This window comes from Schistocerca nitens, chromosome 3, assembly GCF_023898315.1.
Source record: "Schistocerca nitens isolate TAMUIC-IGC-003100 chromosome 3, iqSchNite1.1, whole genome shotgun sequence".
NCBI classification, from domain to species: Eukaryota; Metazoa; Arthropoda; class Insecta; order Orthoptera; family Acrididae; genus Schistocerca; species Schistocerca nitens.
In genome coordinates this window covers 753,356,737-753,376,013 of record NC_064616.1, presented here as the reverse complement: position 1 = coordinate 753,376,013, position 19,277 = coordinate 753,356,737, and the positions used below count along the sequence as shown (strand labels likewise).

The 19,277-nt window shown below is 44.4% G+C and overlaps 1 protein-coding gene across 1 annotated transcript in view; it reads right to left on the bottom strand.

The window, feature by feature from the left end:
• Positions 1-540: 540 nt before the first annotated feature.
• The window catches only part of LOC126249415 (translation initiation factor IF-2-like), a 134,563-nt gene continuing 115,826 nt past the window's right edge, over positions 541-19,277 (bottom strand). The window contains exon 4 of the mRNA XM_049951069.1: positions 541-755. Coding sequence (XP_049807026.1) covers positions 541-755 — 215 coding nt within the window. The remainder of the gene's footprint in view (positions 756-19,277) is intronic.

The window sequence follows — 19,277 nt, the reverse complement described above, 5'->3', positions numbered from 1 at the left end:
CGCGAGTGCGGGACGAAGCGCTTTACATACAATCCATTTCCTCAAGATTGGAGACAGACAACGGTGTCATTCGAAGTTTAAAGAATAATTTAATATGTTACCTACACTTCATATGCAACACCATATAACATACCATGCATCAAACGCAATTTCATAGCAACCCTTTTTGTTTTCTTCACTGCCAACTTCAAGAATTTCTTGCAGTAGTTTAGCTAATCTCGAAATATCAGAGTAACCATTACGGTCAACGAAATGATAGGCAATTCATAATAAGTTGAAGAATTAAATTGTGAGATATGCGAGAATGGACTCTTTTTTTTACCGAATAGTTTCTTTACAATCCGCCCTGTAGGCTGAGACGTGAGACGCCATACACAACTCCTGGCCGCTAGCACAGATCCCTGCAGGGCAGCCGACTAGCAGACGATAGAGCCCGCAAGCGAGCCGTCGCACCAGGCAGCAAACTAAGCTTACAGCGAATCTTATTCCGTGTGAGACGGGCTTCTTTTGCGAGCTAATGGTTGTCGAACTGTCCAACGTTTAGCGCTCTGTCTCGGTACTACGCTTCAGCTGCTGCTGCAACTTACCGAAGAGGCTGGCGGCGTCGAGCAGGCTGGGCGCGTCCGCGGCGGCGGCGGCGGCAGCGGCGGCGGCGGCGGCAGCGGCAGCGGGGCCGGACCCCGGCGCCGCCGCGGACTTGTCGGCGCCGCGCTCCACGTCGCTCTCCTTCTCCATCCCGCTGCTCACTCCGCCACCTGCACCACAAAGCACGCCCTCACCACACTGACGGAGCTGCAGCGGTTGCACAAAAAAATGGAAACAGCGCGGGAAATGGATACTTGATCATAAATACAGATGATTTTACACAGAGCGGTGTACCGTAGGTCTCTAGAAGAGCTTAGCGTTCCAAAGGATTGGAAAAGGGCACGGGTCATCCCCGATTTCAAGAAGGGACGTCGAACAGATGTGCAAAACTATAGACCTATATTCAAATAACTTATGGGTTTGCTGCCGGGTGACGTCGTCGGACACAGGAGCACATCCTGCCATTCTCAAGGCACAAATGCAAGGAAGAAAAAATGTGCAAGCAAATTTAATACCTCGGTTTATAGAGGAGAAACAGGCAAGATACCACACACAGAATAAGTGTCAACACAACCAAAGATAACCAACATCAGAAATATCGATGGTTACTATTAATCAACAGGTGAGGTAGCACTAATTTTGTCCCTCTGTTTTTTGAGGAGAGACAGAGCCAGATTCCAAGCAGCATTTAAACAAAATCCACCATCTCTGTTAATAAGGTTGCTTGATAGTCTGATTTCAACAGCTTCCTTAATAACACTATCCCAACAGTTTGACGTGCAAGCCAGAATCTCCGTGTTGTTGTATTCCATAGGATGACCGGTGTCAAGGCAATGTTCTGCAATAGCGGATTTGCTCGGCTGTTGTAACCGTGTCTGACGCTTATGTTCAATACTCCGGTCTTCCACAGTCCTAATTGTCTGACCAATATATGACATGCCACAACTGCAAGGAATGCGATAGACCCCAGCCTTACACAAACCAAGATCATCTTTTACGGACGCCAACAGGGCCTTAATCTTGGAAGGGGTTCGAAAAACACATTTCACATCACATTTACGTAAAATACGGCCAATCCTGTTGGAAATGCTTCCTGCGTAAGGCAAAAAGGCCGTAGACTTAGGTGCCACTTCGTTGCTATCGTCACTCACCCTTTGCACAGAAGGCTGATGGCGCAACGCACGTTTGATCTGCCTCTCACTATAACCATTCTGACGAAAGGTGACTTCGAGATGTGCTAGCTCAGCTGCCAAACTTTCAGGGTCTGAGATAACGTGGGCCCTGTGAACCAAGGGGAAAGTTAAGGTCTCATATACACCTGTACCTCTAACGTCGATCAGTTGTAGAATTTTGGAACACGTATTATGTTCGAGTATAATGACTTTTCTGGAGACTAGAAATCTACTCTGTAGGAATCAGCATGGGTTTCGAAAAAGACGGTCCTGTGAAACCCAGCTCGCGCTATTCGTCCACGAGACTCAGTGGGCCATAGACACGGGTTCACAGGTGGATGCCGTGTTTCTTGACTTCCGCAAGGCGTTCGATACAGTTCCCCACAGTCCTTTAATGAACGAAGTAAGAGCATATGGACTATCAGACCAATTGAGTGATTGGATTGAAGAGTTCCTAGATAACAGAATGCAGCATGTCATTCTCAATGGAGAGAAGTCTTCCGAAGTAAGAGTGATTTCAGGTATGCCGTAGGGGAGTGTCGTAGGACCGTGCTATTCACAATATATATAAATGACCTTGTGGATGACATCGGAGGTTCACTGAGGCTTTTTGCGGATGATGCTGTGGTATATCGAGAGGTTGCAACAATGGAAAATTGTACTGAAATGCAGGAGGATCTGCAGTGAATTGACGCATGGTGCAGGGAATGGCAATTGAATCTCAATGTAGACAAGTGTAATGTGCTGCGAATACACAGAAAGATAGGTCCCTTATCATTTAGCTACAAAATGGCAGGTCAGCAAGTGGAAGCAGTTAATCCCATAAATTATCTGGGAGTACGCATTAGGAGTGATTTAAAATGGAATGATCATATAAAGTTGATCGTCGGTAAAGCAGATGCCAGAAATTCATTTGAAGAATCATAAGGAAATGCAATCCGAAAACAAAGGAAGTAGGTTACATACAGTACGCATGTTCGCCCACTGCTTGAATACTGCTTAGCAGTGTGGAATCCGTACCAGATACGGTTGATAGAAGAGATAGAGAAGATCCAACGGAGAGCAGCGCGCTTCGTTACAGGATCATTTAGTAATCGCGAAAGAGTTACGGAGATGATAGATAAACTCCAGTGGAAGACTCTGCAGGAGAGACGCTCAGTACCTCGGACCGGGCTTTTGTTAAAGTTTCGAGAACATACCTTCACCGAAGAGTCAAGGAGTATATTGCTCCCTCCTACGTATATCTCGCGAAGAGGCCATGAGGATAAAATCAGAGAGATTAGAGCCCACACAGAAGCATACCGACAATCCTTCTTTCCACGAACAATACGAGACTGGAATAGAAGGGAGAACCGATAGAGGTACTCAAGGTACCCTCCGCCACACACCGTCAGGTGGCTTGCGGAGTATGGATGTAGATGTAGATGCCTGCATGTTGCGCTCTTTTATTCGTCCAGGAACGACTCCTGTGCATTGCCCTCAACACGTTGCAAATGTCAGTGTTCTCAGAACAGTGCTCTGTGTATTCGACTGTGCATTATGGCGGAGATTAGTACACACATCACAAAAAGGTTTGCATCACCTCACTTCAGAATGTTCCTGAACCTGTACAGAAAATTGGAGTAGAGATCAACATAAACATAATTTCCGCCCTTTTTATTCGTCATGAAAACCACACATTGCATGTTGTACCACCATACAGCGAGACCTTCAGAGGTGCTGGTCCAGATTGCTGCACACACCGGTACCTCTAATACCCAGTAGCACTCTTGCATTGATGCACGCCTGTATTCGTCGTGGCATACTGTCCACAAGTTCATAAAGGCACTTTTGGTCCAGATTGTCCCACTTCTCAACGGCGATTCGGCGTAGATCCCTCAGAGTTGTCGGTGGCTCACGTCGTCCGTAAACAGCCCTTTTCAATTTATCCCAGGCATGTTCGATAGGGTTCATGTATGGAAAACATGCTGGCCACTCAAGTCGAGCGACGTCATTATCCTGAAGGAAGTCAAGATGTCCTCGCGCAGTGGCTAGCACACTGGACTCGCATTCGGGAGGACGACGGTTCAATCTCACGTCCGGCCATCCTGATTTAGGTTTTCCGTTCAAAAATGGTTCAAATGGCTCTGAGCACTATGGGTCTCAACTGCTGAGGTCATTAGTCCCCTAGAACTTAGAACTAGTTAAACCTAACTAACCTAAGGACATCACAAACATCCATGCCCGAGGCAGGATTCGAACTTGCGACCGTAGCGGTCTTCCGGTTCCAGACTGCAGCGCCTCTAACCGCACGGCCGCTTCGGCCGGCTAGGTTTTCCGTGATTTCCCTAAATCGCTCCAGGCAAATGCCGGGATGGTTCCTTTGAAAGGGCACGGCCGGCTTCCTTCCCCGTCCTTCCCTTATCCGATGAGACCGATGACCTCGCTGTCTGGTCTCCTCCCCCAAACAATCCAATGCAATCCAAGACGTTCACGATCGGGCGCGAACTGTCATCCATGAAGACGAATGCCTCGCCAATCTGTTGCCGTTATGGCTGCACTATCGGTCGGAGGATGGCATTCACTTATCGTACAGCCGTTACGGTGCCTTCCATGACCACCAGCGGCGTACGTCGGCCCCACATAATGCACCCCAAAACAGCAGGGAACCTCCACCTTGCTGCACTCGCAGGACAGTGTGTCTAAGACGTTCAGCCTGACCGGGTTGCCTCCAAACACGTCTCCGACGACTGACTGATTGAAGGCATATGCGCCGGCCGAGGTGGCCGAGCGGTTCTAGACGCGACAGCCTGGAACCGCGCGACCGCTACGGTCGCAGGTTCGAATCCTGCCTTGGGCATGGGTGCAAGTGATGTCCTTAGGTTAGTTTGGTTTAAGTAGTTCTAAGTTCTAGGGGACTGATGACCTCAGAAGTTAAGTCCCATAGTGCTCAGAGCCATTTGAAGGCATACGCGACACTCATCGGTGAAGAGAACGTGATGCCAATCCTGAGCTGTCCATTCGGCATGTTGTTGGGCCCATCTGTACCGCGCTGCATGGTGTCGTGGTTGCAAAGATGGACCTCGCCATGGACGTCGGGAGTAATGTTGCGCATCATGCAGCCTATTGCGCACAGTTTGAGTCGCTACACGACCTCTTGTTGCTACTCGAAAAGCGTTATTCAACATGGTGACGTTGCTGACAGGCTTCCTCCGAGCCAAAATCCGAAGGTAGCGGTCATCCACTGCAGTAGTAGCCCTTGGGCGACCAGAGCGAGGCATGTCATCGACAGTTCCTGTCTCTCTGTAGCTCCTACATGTCCAAACAACATCGCTTTGGTTCACTCCGAGGCGCCTTGACCCTTCGCCCTTTGAGAGCCCTTCCTGACACAAAGTGACAATGCGGACGCCGTCGAACCGCGGTATTGACCGTTTAGGCATGGTTGAACTACAGACAACAAGAGCCTGTACTTCCTTCCTGGTGGAATGACTGGAACTGATCGGCTGTCGGACCCCCTCCGTTCAATAGGCGCTGCTCATGCATGGTTGTTTAAATCTTTGGGCGGGTTTAGTGACATCTCTGAACAGTCAAAGGGACTGTGTCTGTGATATAATAACCACAGTCTACGTCTATCTTCAAGAGTGATGCAAAACTTTTTTGATGTGTGTAAATGTTGATGACTAACGACTGGAATAATTTGCTTGAGACGTGAATCGCACATGAAATTAATAGCACATCTCGGATAGAGACAAGCAGACGTTGCAACATCTAGTACGTTTTTGGAAATTGAGAATTTGTAGTAACGACTATGAGACCAAACTGCTGAGGTCATCGGTCCCTAAGCTTACCTACTACTTCATCTAACTTAAACTAACTTACGCTAAGGACGACACACACACCCACGCCCGAGGGAGGACTCGAACCTGCGACGGGGGGAGCCGCGTGGACCGTGGCAACACGCATCAGACCGCGCGGCTACCCCGCGCCACTGTGTAATTTCGTTAATGTGTTACAGTTTCTGCAATATATCCCCTAAGTGCGTACCTGTGCCTGAGAGTGGTATCTCCGTAACTTGTTTATCAGACTCACGTCGCAGACTTCGTGCCCGACATGTTTTGGCTGAGCGAAGTGGCGGGATAGTTCCTTGAAAATCTTGCTGTCGATCAGTTCGCAGTCTTAAGCAGAAACGGTGCTCGTACTTCGTATCTAATGAAGTTTTTGTTTATCTGAGGTTAAATTTCAATAAGAAGATGGAGCGTGACGGAGAAAACAAACCGCATTCTGTTCCTACACGTTCTCGATGTAAATTACGATTTAAGGTTAAATACAACTGTTCGTATGTGTACAGCACCAAGTGTTTTTTACAACAACACACAGAAATAGTTAGGGCAGTTATATTTAACGATCGTACAGAAGTTTAATAAAGGCTTCGAGAAAGAAGATATTAAAGCGAACTACGACTGTTTTACGCTCTGCACCGCCACTGCCAACTTATAAAACTACGACTGCAGAAGTTTCAGCTTTTCTGAAAGCTACAGCAAAGAACAAGCAGTCACTTCCGCTAAATCGAAACTGAATACTTCTGGAGGAGTCGGCTTCTCAGAGGCAACCTCCAACGAAGAAATCTAAATACATATCGCTGCTATAAGCATTGGAACGACAGCGATGCGATATTGTACATAAGATGTCTTCAGCGGTTCTCACATCCTATCTGCTGAACTAATGACCTTGTTGTGTGCTATGACCTGGTCGGTGAATTACTGCTCTATAGAAAAAAATCTAGCTATATGTTTCCTGCGCACATTACACAAATAATGAAATTTGTTCTGTAGAGTGTCTCTTATTGAAGCAACTGTTTGAATACAACTACTCGTAAATGCGGGGTGAAGTGTGACCGATAACTCTACTTCTTGGTTACGTTCAAATAGAATAAGCTCTTTTACAAACAAGCGTTTACAACCGTAGACGTACTGATTCGGCAGCGTTTCCATTTTCTGCCGCAAAAATAAACTTATCATCTGCGGTTTTCAATCCAGCCTTCGTGGTGAGGTCAACTTTACTCACTATATTTTTATGAGTCGTTCACTTTCTGCGAAACTCGCTAGTTGCATGAAGGATGTGAAAACGAATTCGCAGATGCAGAAACGTTGCACTGAAGCCTGTATCATGTGACGGACTAGGCGTCATTGCGCAAGCTTCACAAAAAGCTACAGCTTAATTGCCTCACAAGAGGTTGCCTGACGTTCTCTGACAAGCGCATCACTTCAATGTCGTCAATGACTGCTCTTGCTACACCTGTTTCTGTTGACATGCTACACACTATATTTCCCCCAATTTTTGCAACTTCTTAGTGGGTTTTTACAAAACACACTGAAAATGTCTTACTTTTAAACTTTTAACACTTGCGCACCGTCCACGTTTTAATCGTGCATGGCGCCGGTACGATGCAGAATAGAATCAGTGTAACAATGCATTGTCTCGCGATGACTTAAATAACGGCACACGATTGGAATATTGGAAAAAATCGTTAAAAGAATGCAACCACTACCTTGTAACCAGAAAATATGTGTACTGGCACTAGTCGATTGCTAGTGTATGAGAAATGAAAACGATACCTCATGATAATCTGTCTATGACTCTCTGTTGAAAAGTATTACAAAAATCGCTCACAGTAACACTTTTGTTCAAATAAAGCTAACACTGCTCCAAGAAACAAGAAAACATGTAAAAGGAAACACAAGTTGTATGCAGAAGTGAAATAGATTCTTCGGGTATGATCGAGTGAACATTACTACGTATGAGGAGAGGCTCGTTCTGCCTTGCGTAGTAAGTGAAGTGCTGTCGTGTGGTGTGGTGTGGCGCGCGCGTGTGTGTGTGTGTGTGTGTGTGTGTGTGTGTTTGTGTGTGTGTGTGTTTTTAAAGAGAGAGAGAGAGAGAGAGAGAGAGAGAGAGAGAGAGAGAGAGCTGGGGGCGGATGTGTGGTACCCGCAAGGAGTACAACTCCGCCAGAGCAGCACGATGCTATCTGAACTATTTACGACCACTTTGTTATTGGATATCTCTCTGCAAATGAGTCAATACGCGCTCCGTTCTCAGGCTTGTCTTGTCGTGCTCTTATCTCGTCGTCCTCAATAAATGGGTGACAGTAAGCGGCGACACATTATTTTCAGATTGTATTTTAATATGATTTTGAATCAAATGCTGTAATAGAGTTCTCAAACACCGTGTTTGCGTCTTCATTGAATCTGTGCGAACTGTGCAACGCAAGAATTTACTTGATAATTAGCGCAGCTCTTTCAAGCTGGCCTGTTGATTGTCTATGCATCTTTCACTGAGCTACACTTACATTTTATGACAGTATTTTGCCACCAACTAATAATCGTCAGAGTTACACCACTCTAGAAATACAATCTGAGAACATCTGAACCAATTACAATTTCCTTGGCTATCATACCCAGTAGCAGGCACTGGCAAGACTTAATACTCAAGGAGAAAAACAATGAATATATCCGGCACTGCTCCGGTTGCAAAGTACGAACACAGATCTAAGGGACTAGTTTTGTTCACTACTGCAGAGTAAGTTGACAGACTGCCTTGTCACATGTCACGATAACATACAACTGTCTTACAGACATGCAATGCCTTCCAGACAGAATGCCATGAACGGTCGAATGTGTTACCTGCATTCATTTCGTGCACTTCCAGCCAGCACCACAAATGCTAACGTTTATCTTACTGTTTGCAGGAGATAATTAACGTAAATCTATAACTGGTTTTTATTCGACACAGACCTGTTTCTCTTTTATTCAGTTTCAGTTCCTGACAACGATAGCTACATATCTGAAATACTCTTTCAATTTAGTTTCACGCCCCGACTGTATTGTAGTTAGTTCATCAGCACACGTAAATACGATTATTATTATTATTATTATTACTGTCCGAATACACTGGTCCTCTGTAGATGTATGAAGCAAAGAAAAAATTATACTAAATAATGGCAGTGAAGTAACGCTCAACGAGTACTACAAACGCATATAACGTTACAGTAATAACAATTTTTTTACATGTACCGCCTTCGGGCGAAACTCAAGCAAGGGAAAGCTGAAAGTGTCATCAGGCGGGAAGAAGGGGTGGATGTTAGTGATAGTTCACAATTAATAAAAAAGGCTATACTTCAAGTACCAAACTTCTTTGCCTTGTTGTTCCACATGACATTCGTCAAATACAACGATCCAAAAAGCTGCTCTGAAACACGCCGTATCTGTCGTGGTAATTTGCGTATCGTCCGTAAGCAAAATTTATTGACAATGCAGTCAGCAGGGTAATTGCGTTTATGCGCCCATTTCAGCCAAAAGCTTTATTTCAAGGGGAGAGGTATTCACACCAGACATAATGATAAGCCTGATGCATTTATGGTTTAAGTTCATCAGCAAATGTTGCCTTAAACATGCGGGCCGTAACTGTTACGACGATGTGCTGGAATCTGTTACCGCGTCACCAGGCGGCTTAAGTCAATGAAATTCACAGCATACGCTTCGGCAGCTCATTGAAAATGTACCCCTGCGATGGGAAGGAACATGGAACACTTCCGCAGTTCGGCCTGGTTGTACGGAATAGTAGAGCAGGACCTGTTGCACAATCACGCGACATAACTTCGGTAGAATTTTTATGAAGACCTGTGTAGATCATCGTGTACCCTGTCGCAGATGATATCAGAAAGGAATGTATTGTGCTCTTATTCGTAGCTTATGCGTAAATTCAACACGAAACTCATGTTTTCGAATGACTGTCATAATCGCTACCACAAGGCAATTCGGACACCTTATCTCCAGTGTCTAAGGAGACAATTTGAGAATGAATACGTAATCAGTTTCATCGATTCTTCTTCAGTTCAATGTTACGTGCCTCATTAATTAACCTCTCTGTGAACATATGCTGCCCGACATAAAAATGATGATTTGAGCCGGCCGGTGTGACCGAGCGGTTCTAGGCGCTACAGTCTGGTACCGCGCGACCGCTCCGGTCGCAGGTTCGAATCCTGTCCCGGACATGGATGTGTGTGATGTCCTTAGGTTATTTAGGTTTAAGTAGTTCTAAGTTCTAGGGGACTGATGACCTCCAAAGTTAAGTCCCATAGTGCTCAGAGTCATTTGAACCATTTGATCATTTGATCGACATTGCGAACTACCATACGCGAAAAGATTCGAGCGTAGTGATTGTTACTATCAAAAACTTAATTGATTACTTGTGTTCACATTCTGCTTAAACTACAGAAGCCGATTTAAGAAAAATTCAGTGCCACGTCTATTATTTCCGATGGTAATTTCTGTTCTATTTCAGGTGAAGTTAATATAAAAATATATCACAAAATAATTGAAATTCGGCGAAGTTTTTTTTTACATGATTTACAAAGGGAATCAAATACTTCGGTACTTGCTTGTGAGCGTTCCGACACTCCTGCTCCCGCGGGCTTTCCTCTGAGAACGATGCCTGACGGCAAGAAACCTCTCCCCCGCTTTTCCATAAACTCTCTTACAAACTTCACCTACAGATCCCATAAAAGTAAATTTGCAGTAAACATAACACTATGTTGGTAGACTGACACAATTTATTCACCAACAGGGTTTCACAACGACTTTTGTCAACTGTTTCGTGTAATCGGTAGATAACAGTTTTTGCATACAGCAATTAACAACATCAGGCACAATAATGACGAAACTGCAGATGTATTCAAATGTCCTCAGCTTCTAGTGGCTGAACATATAAGTCGAAAACAAAATACCTTCTACACTAGAACTTTCGCATTCATGCCAGTTTATCAGCCTCACTGCGTCCATTTGACCAGCAACTGAATGAAAGTAAATATTGATGGTTTTGAAGTTACTGGTTCAATTGCGCACAGCTGTTGCCTCCAACTCGTTCATATACATGACAGCTATAATTAAACTTTCGCTGCTTGAGCCACTGTAGACCGTCTGGGCATCTCGCTTTATAGGATAGACCGTGCGCTGCAGGATTTGCGTTCTTAGTAGTTTTGGTTTCGGTAATAATAATAAGCGTATGACATTGGTGGCCTGGAGACCCCTCGCGGGGCGGTTCGGCCGCCGCTCCACAAGTTCTTCACCGCCACTACGGCGACTTGCGAGTGAATGAGGATGAAATGATGATGAAAGACACACAAGACCCAGTCATCTCGAGGCAGATAAAAATCCGTGACCCCGCCGGGAATCGAACCCGGGACCCCGCGCGCACGAAGCGAGAACGCTACCGCAAGACCACGAGCCGCATGCTTAGTTTCGGTAATAGTACGGCTGCGTATGATTGAGATCAGCATCAATGTGCATTACAGTTGCAGGAGGTCAACATGGGTCTGGAAAACGTGAGCAGGACTTTATTAGTAAAAGCGTTTTATTAAACAACAGCGATAGTGCTATTGTCCTTCGCAAGTATAGACGCATCAAAAGAATCCGGACAAGTCCTCTTTCCGCACCGGGACATTATTCAGTAGTTCGAACTAATTGACGATTTGGGAATTGTTTCTGGGAGAGATCGACGGTCAACTGCTCCGCAAATTGTTGAAGAAGTTAATGTTGCCATGGCTGAGAATGCTGGACGCGATGTGCGATCTTGAAGCAGTCTGCGAGATGTGGCACGACAGCAGAACATTCCATGGTCCGCCATTCGAAAAAATCTGCGAACAACTGTGAATAGTATCTTTACAAACTCCACATTACTTACCAACTTTTGCTAGGTGACGCAGACGTTCGAGTAGACTTTTGCTCTTAGGTTTCTTGCAATGGATGTTTTTGACGACATGTGGCCTTGGAACATTTTGTGGATTGATGACGCACACTTTAAGCTCACTGGGGCAGTGGACACTCACAGTCGTTGCATTTGGGGATCGTCATCGACAACTAATGTTCATGAAGTTCCTGTGCATAGCGAACACGTCACTGTGTGGTGTGGCTTCGCGGCACAATTCATGATTGGTCCGTTTTCCTTTGAGGAACTCTGACCCCAAAGACCAAGGACAAGCAGCGTCAACGATACACATTATTGTGATTTGCTTCCCCAACATGTGATCCCTGCTCTACGAGAGAGAGGGGCTTTAGACTCAGTTGTTTTGATGTACTGTACATGCGGCTCCACCTCACATTATTCTTGACGTCACTCGGTTACTCCGTAACGCATTTGACGAAAACTGAATAACTAGCCGATTGTTCCAAACTGCGTGACCACCAAGGTCACCAGATTTGAATTCGTGTGACATCTGACTGTGGGGGACAGGGGTAATCATCGGGATACTAACACACGTTGGAAGTTGAAGATGAGCATAACGAGGGAGGTAGCCAACATCCCACCTGAGATGTTTCGAGAAGCTGTAGAGCAATCTGTAGTACGGTTCCAGGCTGTCGAGGATGCCGCTGTTCGTCACGTTTGTAACTTGAAACGTACCCATGGCACGCAATTAACGAATGTTTCCCTTTCACGTAGAAAATAAGATGTGTTTGTTTCAATGGTTTATTCGTTATATCTCTTCCGCACGTCTTTACAAACGTTTTCACAAAGTTTCGTTGTCCTACGATCACTAGTTTTTCATTGGGGCCCTCTCAAGTAGGGAAAGTTTAACTATAAACATGCTGTACTACTAGCGCCAACTGCCTTTCCGCAGTGATAACACCGATTCCCGTCAAATCACCGAAGTTAAGAGGTGTCGGGCTTGGCTACCACCTGGATGGGTGACCATTCTGGTCTGCCGAGCGCTGTTGGCAAGCGGGGTGCACTCAGCCCTTGTGAGGCCAATTGAGAAGCTGGTTGTCTGGCTAAGTTGAGGCTCCGGTCACGAAAACTGACAACGGCCGGGAGAACGGTGTGCTGATCACATGCCCCTCCATAGCAGCATCCAGTGACGCCTATCGCCTGAGAATAAAACGGTGGTCTGTCGGTACCGTTGGGCCTTTCGAGGCCTGTTCAGACGGAGAGTATTACTAGCAAGTGAGGACTAACAGGCTACAACATAAAAGACAAAGTGAGTAGTCTGTAGGACGTCGTTGCGATTTAGAAACAGACAGAAGCTGTATAACTGGTTATTTATTCACCAGTAGACCTGATCGGTGTCGAAATAAAACATCGATTTTAGCCTTTGCGAGTACAGAGGCATTCTACATGTAAAAGTTCCGAGACAGTGCTTTATAAACCACTCATTTCAGGTTCAATAAAAACATACTGTTTACGGTGCATTTGGCAGCTACTATGGGCCGGAAAACTTGTTAAGTGACGAACACGGAACTTTAAATGAGAAGGTATAGCACCTTACCAATGCGTGACGATGCTCACAAGGGAACCTCCCCATCGCACCCCCCTCAGATTTAGTTATAAATTGACACAGTGGATAGGCCTTGAAAAACTGAACACAGATCAATCGAGAAAACAGGAAGAAGTTGTGTGGAACTATGAAAAAAAAATAAGCAAAATATACAAACTGAGTAGTCCATGTGCAAGATAGGCAATATAAAGGAGAATATTAGCTGATGAGCGCCATGGTCTCGTGGTTAGAGTGAGCAACTGCGGAACGAAAGGTCCTTGGTTCGAGTCCTCCCTCGAGTGAAAATTTTACTTTCTTTATTTTCGCAAAGTTACGATCTGTCCGTTCATTCATTGACGTCTCTGTTCACTGTAATAAGTTTAGTGTCTGTGTTTTGCGACCGCACCGCAAAACCGTGCGATTAGTAGACGAAAGGACGTTCCTCTCCAATAGGAACCGAAAACATTTGATCGCAAGGTCATAGGTCAACCGATTCCTCCACAGGAAAACACGTCTGATATATTCTTTACGACACTGGTGACGGCATGTGCGTCACATGACAGGAATATGTTGTCGACCCACCTAACTTGCACACTTGGCGAATGGGTAAAAAGATTCTTCTACCTTGCCCGATTTAGGTTTTCTTGTGGATGTGATAATCACTCCAAAAAAAGTGATGAAAACATAAGAGTTTGTCACATAAACTGCATCAAATGAATGCAACAGTTTCAGAGTCGCACAGTTTTCCCTGTGCTCTGTCAAAACATATGTTTTTTACGTTTACAAATGTTTCCGTGCGTAGACCGTCAAATTCTGTATATGTCCAAGCAAATCTGAACATGTCCTGGAATTTTGGAGAGCGAAGTTGATTATGTGAGAGTGCCTGAACTTTGATAATTATCTGAAAATAAAAAATTAAAATTTTCACCCGAGAGAAGATTTGAACCAAGGACCTGTCGTTCCACAGCTGCTCACGCTAACCACGGGACCACGACGCTCATAAGCCAACACTCTCCTTGATGTTGCCTACCATTGCGCATGGACTACTCAGTTTGTATATTTTGCTTATTTTTTTCATAGTTCCATACAACTTCTTCCTGTTTTCTCGATTGATCTGTGTTCAGCTTTTCAAGGCCTATCCCTGTGCCAACTTATAACTAAATCTGAGGGGGGTGCGATGGGGAGGTTCCCTTGTCAGTAGTAATGAGGAGCCTTGCGTAAGTGGGACTTACACCTGTCTGGAATGAAAACAGAACATCAGCGCAGACCGTTCACTTCCGGTTACGAAGCAGCCCGAAACGCTACGCAGATGTAGTGGATACACTGATCATCGAAAGTGAAGTGAGAAGATATTCACCAACGCCCTTCGCGTCTACTGCAGATACACATATGAACTGTCAGCCAAAACGAGCTTCCCACAAGGCAAACTCAGAATCGGACCCCCCTCAGATACAGTGGTAAGATGGCCGAGAGAATAGCCCGCCAAAAACTGAACATAAATCAAGCACGAAAACAGGAAGAAGGTGTATGAATGTGAAAAAAAAGAAGCAAAATAGAAACAGTGAATGGTCCAAGCTCAAGATGTACAAAATCGAGCGAACTGCGACAACCACGGCGTCTTGGTTAAGTGGTGACGGTGTTGAACTGCTGAGCGGGAGATCCGTGTTCAAACCTCCATCGTACCCCTTCTATGAACTGTCCGTCCAGTCACTAAAGTGTCTGTTCGCTGTATTCAAAGTTGTGTGTGTGTAGTGGTGTAACGTCCGTTTGCAACAGTGAGGTTTAAGGAAGGGGCCTCCAGCCTTACGTACCTCCATTTGTTCTATGCAAGTACCTCAAGTTATGAATCTCGCATTCCGTTTTGGAAGTCTTTACTCCTGAATTCCTTTGTTGTAACATAGTTCACGCCCGTTTATTTGTTGTTTTCATTTCTGTGACAGGTCTATGCAGCATCTCGTCTGCTCTCACTATTCATCACATTTTCTTGCAATGGTAACATATTCTTACAACATGACTCACATTCTATGACCAATTTTCTATTTTGCTTCTTTTTTCACAGTTTAATACACCTTCTTCCTGTTTTCAATGCTCGATCTTTATTACGTTTTTGACTGACTACCCACGTGGGCTATTTTACCGCTAAATCTGAGGGGAGTGCGATGGGGAGTTTCCTTCTCAAAAGAAAGAGCTGCAAATATGAGGAGGCCAGGTTTGCTACAAACATAACCAGTGCTGCTAATTAGTTCTGAAATTTAGTGACAGATTAAAACTGTGAGCCGGGCCGAGAGCTTCAGTTCTACGAGGGCCTCTCTGCTACTTGATTCCGCGTTTCCTCCAAGCCAAAACATTATTCTAAAACAATCATGTGATTTACCGCTAAAATGTGAGTAGCACAGAAGTAACGAAATTAGGAGCCTGGCGGCATTGTGAAGAAAAATCAACAGCATTCAAACGCTTGCTGACTACGTAAGAATGCCAGCGGGCGGTAATTAAAACGAACAATCAACGGTGAAGCTACACATATACGACACTTTCCTGACAATACTTCTTTCCTTCTTTCATTTTTATTTTACTGCATAAAATTAAGTGTAATACATAGATAACAAACTAAACAACCATTCGACATGCTCACTCTTACACAAGAAATGACTAGCGGATGGACGAATTCACTTCCTTCTGGGATTTTGTTTTACGTTATTTAAAGCAGCAGCTCGCAGAATCTTACTTTTTCACACAAGAAAAAAACATAATTTCGTGCTCCCACAGCTGTTTGAAACAATAACACTCCGTGTCCGTAAATAATCAAATGGCGCTGGATACTATATTTTTTAATTGTGAGACTACAATTTTGTTTCAGTTAATGGAGCTTTCGTTCGCACAACTTCTATCATTCGAAACACTCAAATTTCCATATTTCATCAATCAAATTTCCACATTTTATCAAAAATTGTTTGGTTTCGTTACAGTTTCGGCAGGAACAAATACACGTTCCGCCGATTTGCTGTCCGTACTTCCTAAATAAGATGCTACGGAGCGATCTGATTCTTATTTAAATTTATGTTGCTCGCGACCGCAAGTGGGTTATAACCAATTCACCAGCCGTTGTGATCCATATCTACAAGACGTAGCTCCTCAGCGATTCTGTATTAATCGCTACGAACCATGCTACTTTGTTCTACGTCGAGTACAGCGCAAATTTACTCTTCCATCCCACATTAAAGAGGTAACTTCGTATAGTTAGCGCTGTCGAAATGCGAGTGTAATTTAGAGCTGGCAATGATTGGTCACTTATGACTCACAGATGTTTTTATTTATATTCAATTAATATACAGTCATGGTGTTCTACAATATCCGTAACGGATTAGCATAATCTGTATTTTAGAGCCATGTCGTGAAAACAGTAAACAAGTGCGGAGTTCGGCACATATCTGACTGTTGTTGAAGTTAGTCAACTCGTCGGTATTTTTTATTTTTTATCAAAATGTGACAAATTCAGTTACTCTCAAAGTGATGCCAGGGAATATATATAAGGGCGTAACTAAATTTCCTTTAGAGGCTTTTAGGAAAGGTCCCTTCGGCCAAAACAAAAAGTCAAGTAAACACGGACCATAAAAAAAGATACACGGGCCATAAGAAACATACCTTTAAGAGACATGAGTATTTCGCTACTGTGAAAGACGTCCCTTCTATTGAACGTGTGCTCATAGTTCTTAAGGTATGCACTGTAGACCATGTGTTTACTGGCCCATTTTTCTGGTTTTGGTTCATACTACCTCCTCCCAAAATATGGATTGATTGGTTTGTTTTGGGGAGTAAAGGGACTAAACTGCTGGGTTACCAGCCCCTAAAATATGGAAAGCAAAGAGGTTGCTGTAGAAGAGATTTGTTTCACAGCCCGTAAGTGTTCATAGCTTTTTAGACCCCATGTTTAGTGAGACTTTTTTACTTCTAGTATCGTGTACTTTCAAATAGTTATGACACATTCTGTATAAGCAGGGTGGTCAGAAACAGTCTGAAAAGCTTGAATGGTGTTGCGGGATACATTGGGCAGAGAAATAATGGTTAAGAAAAAAATTCAATACCTTGCACCGCTTCCGAGTTAATTAGCATTGCAGTTAGCCGTCAGACCCTTGCGCGCAAGTTCAAGCGCGTCGGTGGGTGGGAGTATTTCCCGGTTAACTGGAATAGGAAATGAGACGCTGAAAACAGTGGGCGAGAGCGAATTTTAGCATACTGGCAGCAAAATAAATGACAATGCCGGAAGTCAAGATGATATGAAATAAAGGCTCGCACTAGAAAGAAAAGCTTTTCTGAAAATGAGAAATATGATAGCAGCGAACAGATTTAAGATAAGCTTGTAGCTACAAGTAGATCGGATCTTATCGACAATGTCAATATAGAAACGGGGATTAGCGATCATGATGTCATTATAGCAAGTATGGTTACGATAGTTAATGAATCAGTCAAGCAGGCTAGAAGAGTGTTTCTGCTACATAGAGCAGATAAGCAGTCGTTAGCAACTCACTTAGAGAGTGAACTGACATCACTTAGTTCCAGTAAGATGGATGTAGAGGGATTATGGGCACAGGTCTGTAGAGTTATGTGCCTAGTAAGTGGATAAACGTTGGAAAAGACCCATCATGGTTTAGTAACAATTTTCGGAATATGCTGCGGAAGCAGAGGCTGCTGCAATGTCGGTTCAAAAGAGAACGCGCAAATGACAAGTAAAGGTTAGCAGAGATTCGTGCGTCTGTGAAAAGATCCATGCGCGAAGCGTAAACAAATACCACCGTCGTACCTCAGAAAAACATCTGGCAGAGAACCATAGAAAATTTTGGTTCTATGTAAAAGCGCTAAGCAGGTATAAAGTTTCCATTCAGTCCCTTGTTCACCAGTCTGATGTGGCAGTTGAACGTAGCAAAACGAAAGCAGAAGTTTTAAATATTCCGTTCAAGAAATCGTTCTTGCAGGAGATCCGTTCAAACATTTGACCATCGGACAGACTCCCGTAAGGACGACATAGTAGTAACATCGTGGCGTATTGGAAAAACTGAAAGATTTGAAAACAAATAAGTCACCGTGTCCGGATGAAATCCCAGATCGGTTTTACAAAGAGTACTCTTCGGCACTGGCCCCTTACCTAGCTTGCATTTATCGCGAATCTCTCGTTCAGCACAAAGTTCCAAGCGACTGGAAAAAAGTGCAGGTGACTTCTGTATATAAGAAGGGTATGAGAACGGACCTGCAGAATTACAGACCAATATCACTAAGTTCGGCCTGCTGCAGATTCCTTGACATATTGCCAGTTCTAGTACAACAAATTTTCCTGAGACTGAGGAGCTTACGTGCACGAGCATCATGGTTTCAGAAAGCATCGGTCGTGCGGAACTCAGCCTTCCCTTTTCATCATATGATATAAGGCGATGGGTATTGTGTGCTGTCCTTAGGTTAGTTAGGTTTAGTTCTAGGGGACTGATGACCATAGATGTTAAGTCCCGTAGTGCTCAGAGCCATTTGAACCATATAAGGCGAACTAAGGATGAAGGGCAACAGGCGGGTTCCATATTTCCACGTTTCCGGAAAACACGAGCCGGTGCCCCATTGCAGGCTGTTAACGAAGGTGCAAGCATATGGAGCTAGTTCACAGATGCGTGAATGGCTCGAAGACTTCTTAAGTAATAGAGCTGAGTATGTTGTCCTCGACGGCGAGTGTTCATCAGAGACAAGGCTCTCGTCAGGACTGCTCTATGGAAGTGTGATAGGTCCATGTGGCGGACACGGTGGGCAACAATATGCAGTTGATTGCTGATGATGCTTTGGTGTACGGGAAGGTGTCGAAGTTGAGTGACTGTAGGAAGATACAAGATGAGTTACACAAAATTTCTAATTGGTGAGATAAATGGTAGCAAGCCCCAAATGTGGGAAAATGTAAGTTAATGCGGATTCGCGTCTTTTAAATATCTGGGCGTAAGGTTGCAAAGCGATATGAAACGGAACGAGCATTTGAGGATTTGGTTTGTTGGGTGAATTTTAGGAAAGTGTGGTTCATCTGTCTAGGAGACCGCATATAGGACGCTGGTCCGACCTATTCTTGAATACTGCTCAAGTGTTTGGGATCCATACAAGTTGGATTGAAGGAGGACATCGAAGTAATTCAGACGCAGCTCAAAATGGTTCAAATGGCTCTGAGCACTATGGGACTTAACATCTGAAGTCATCAGTCCCCTAGACTTAGA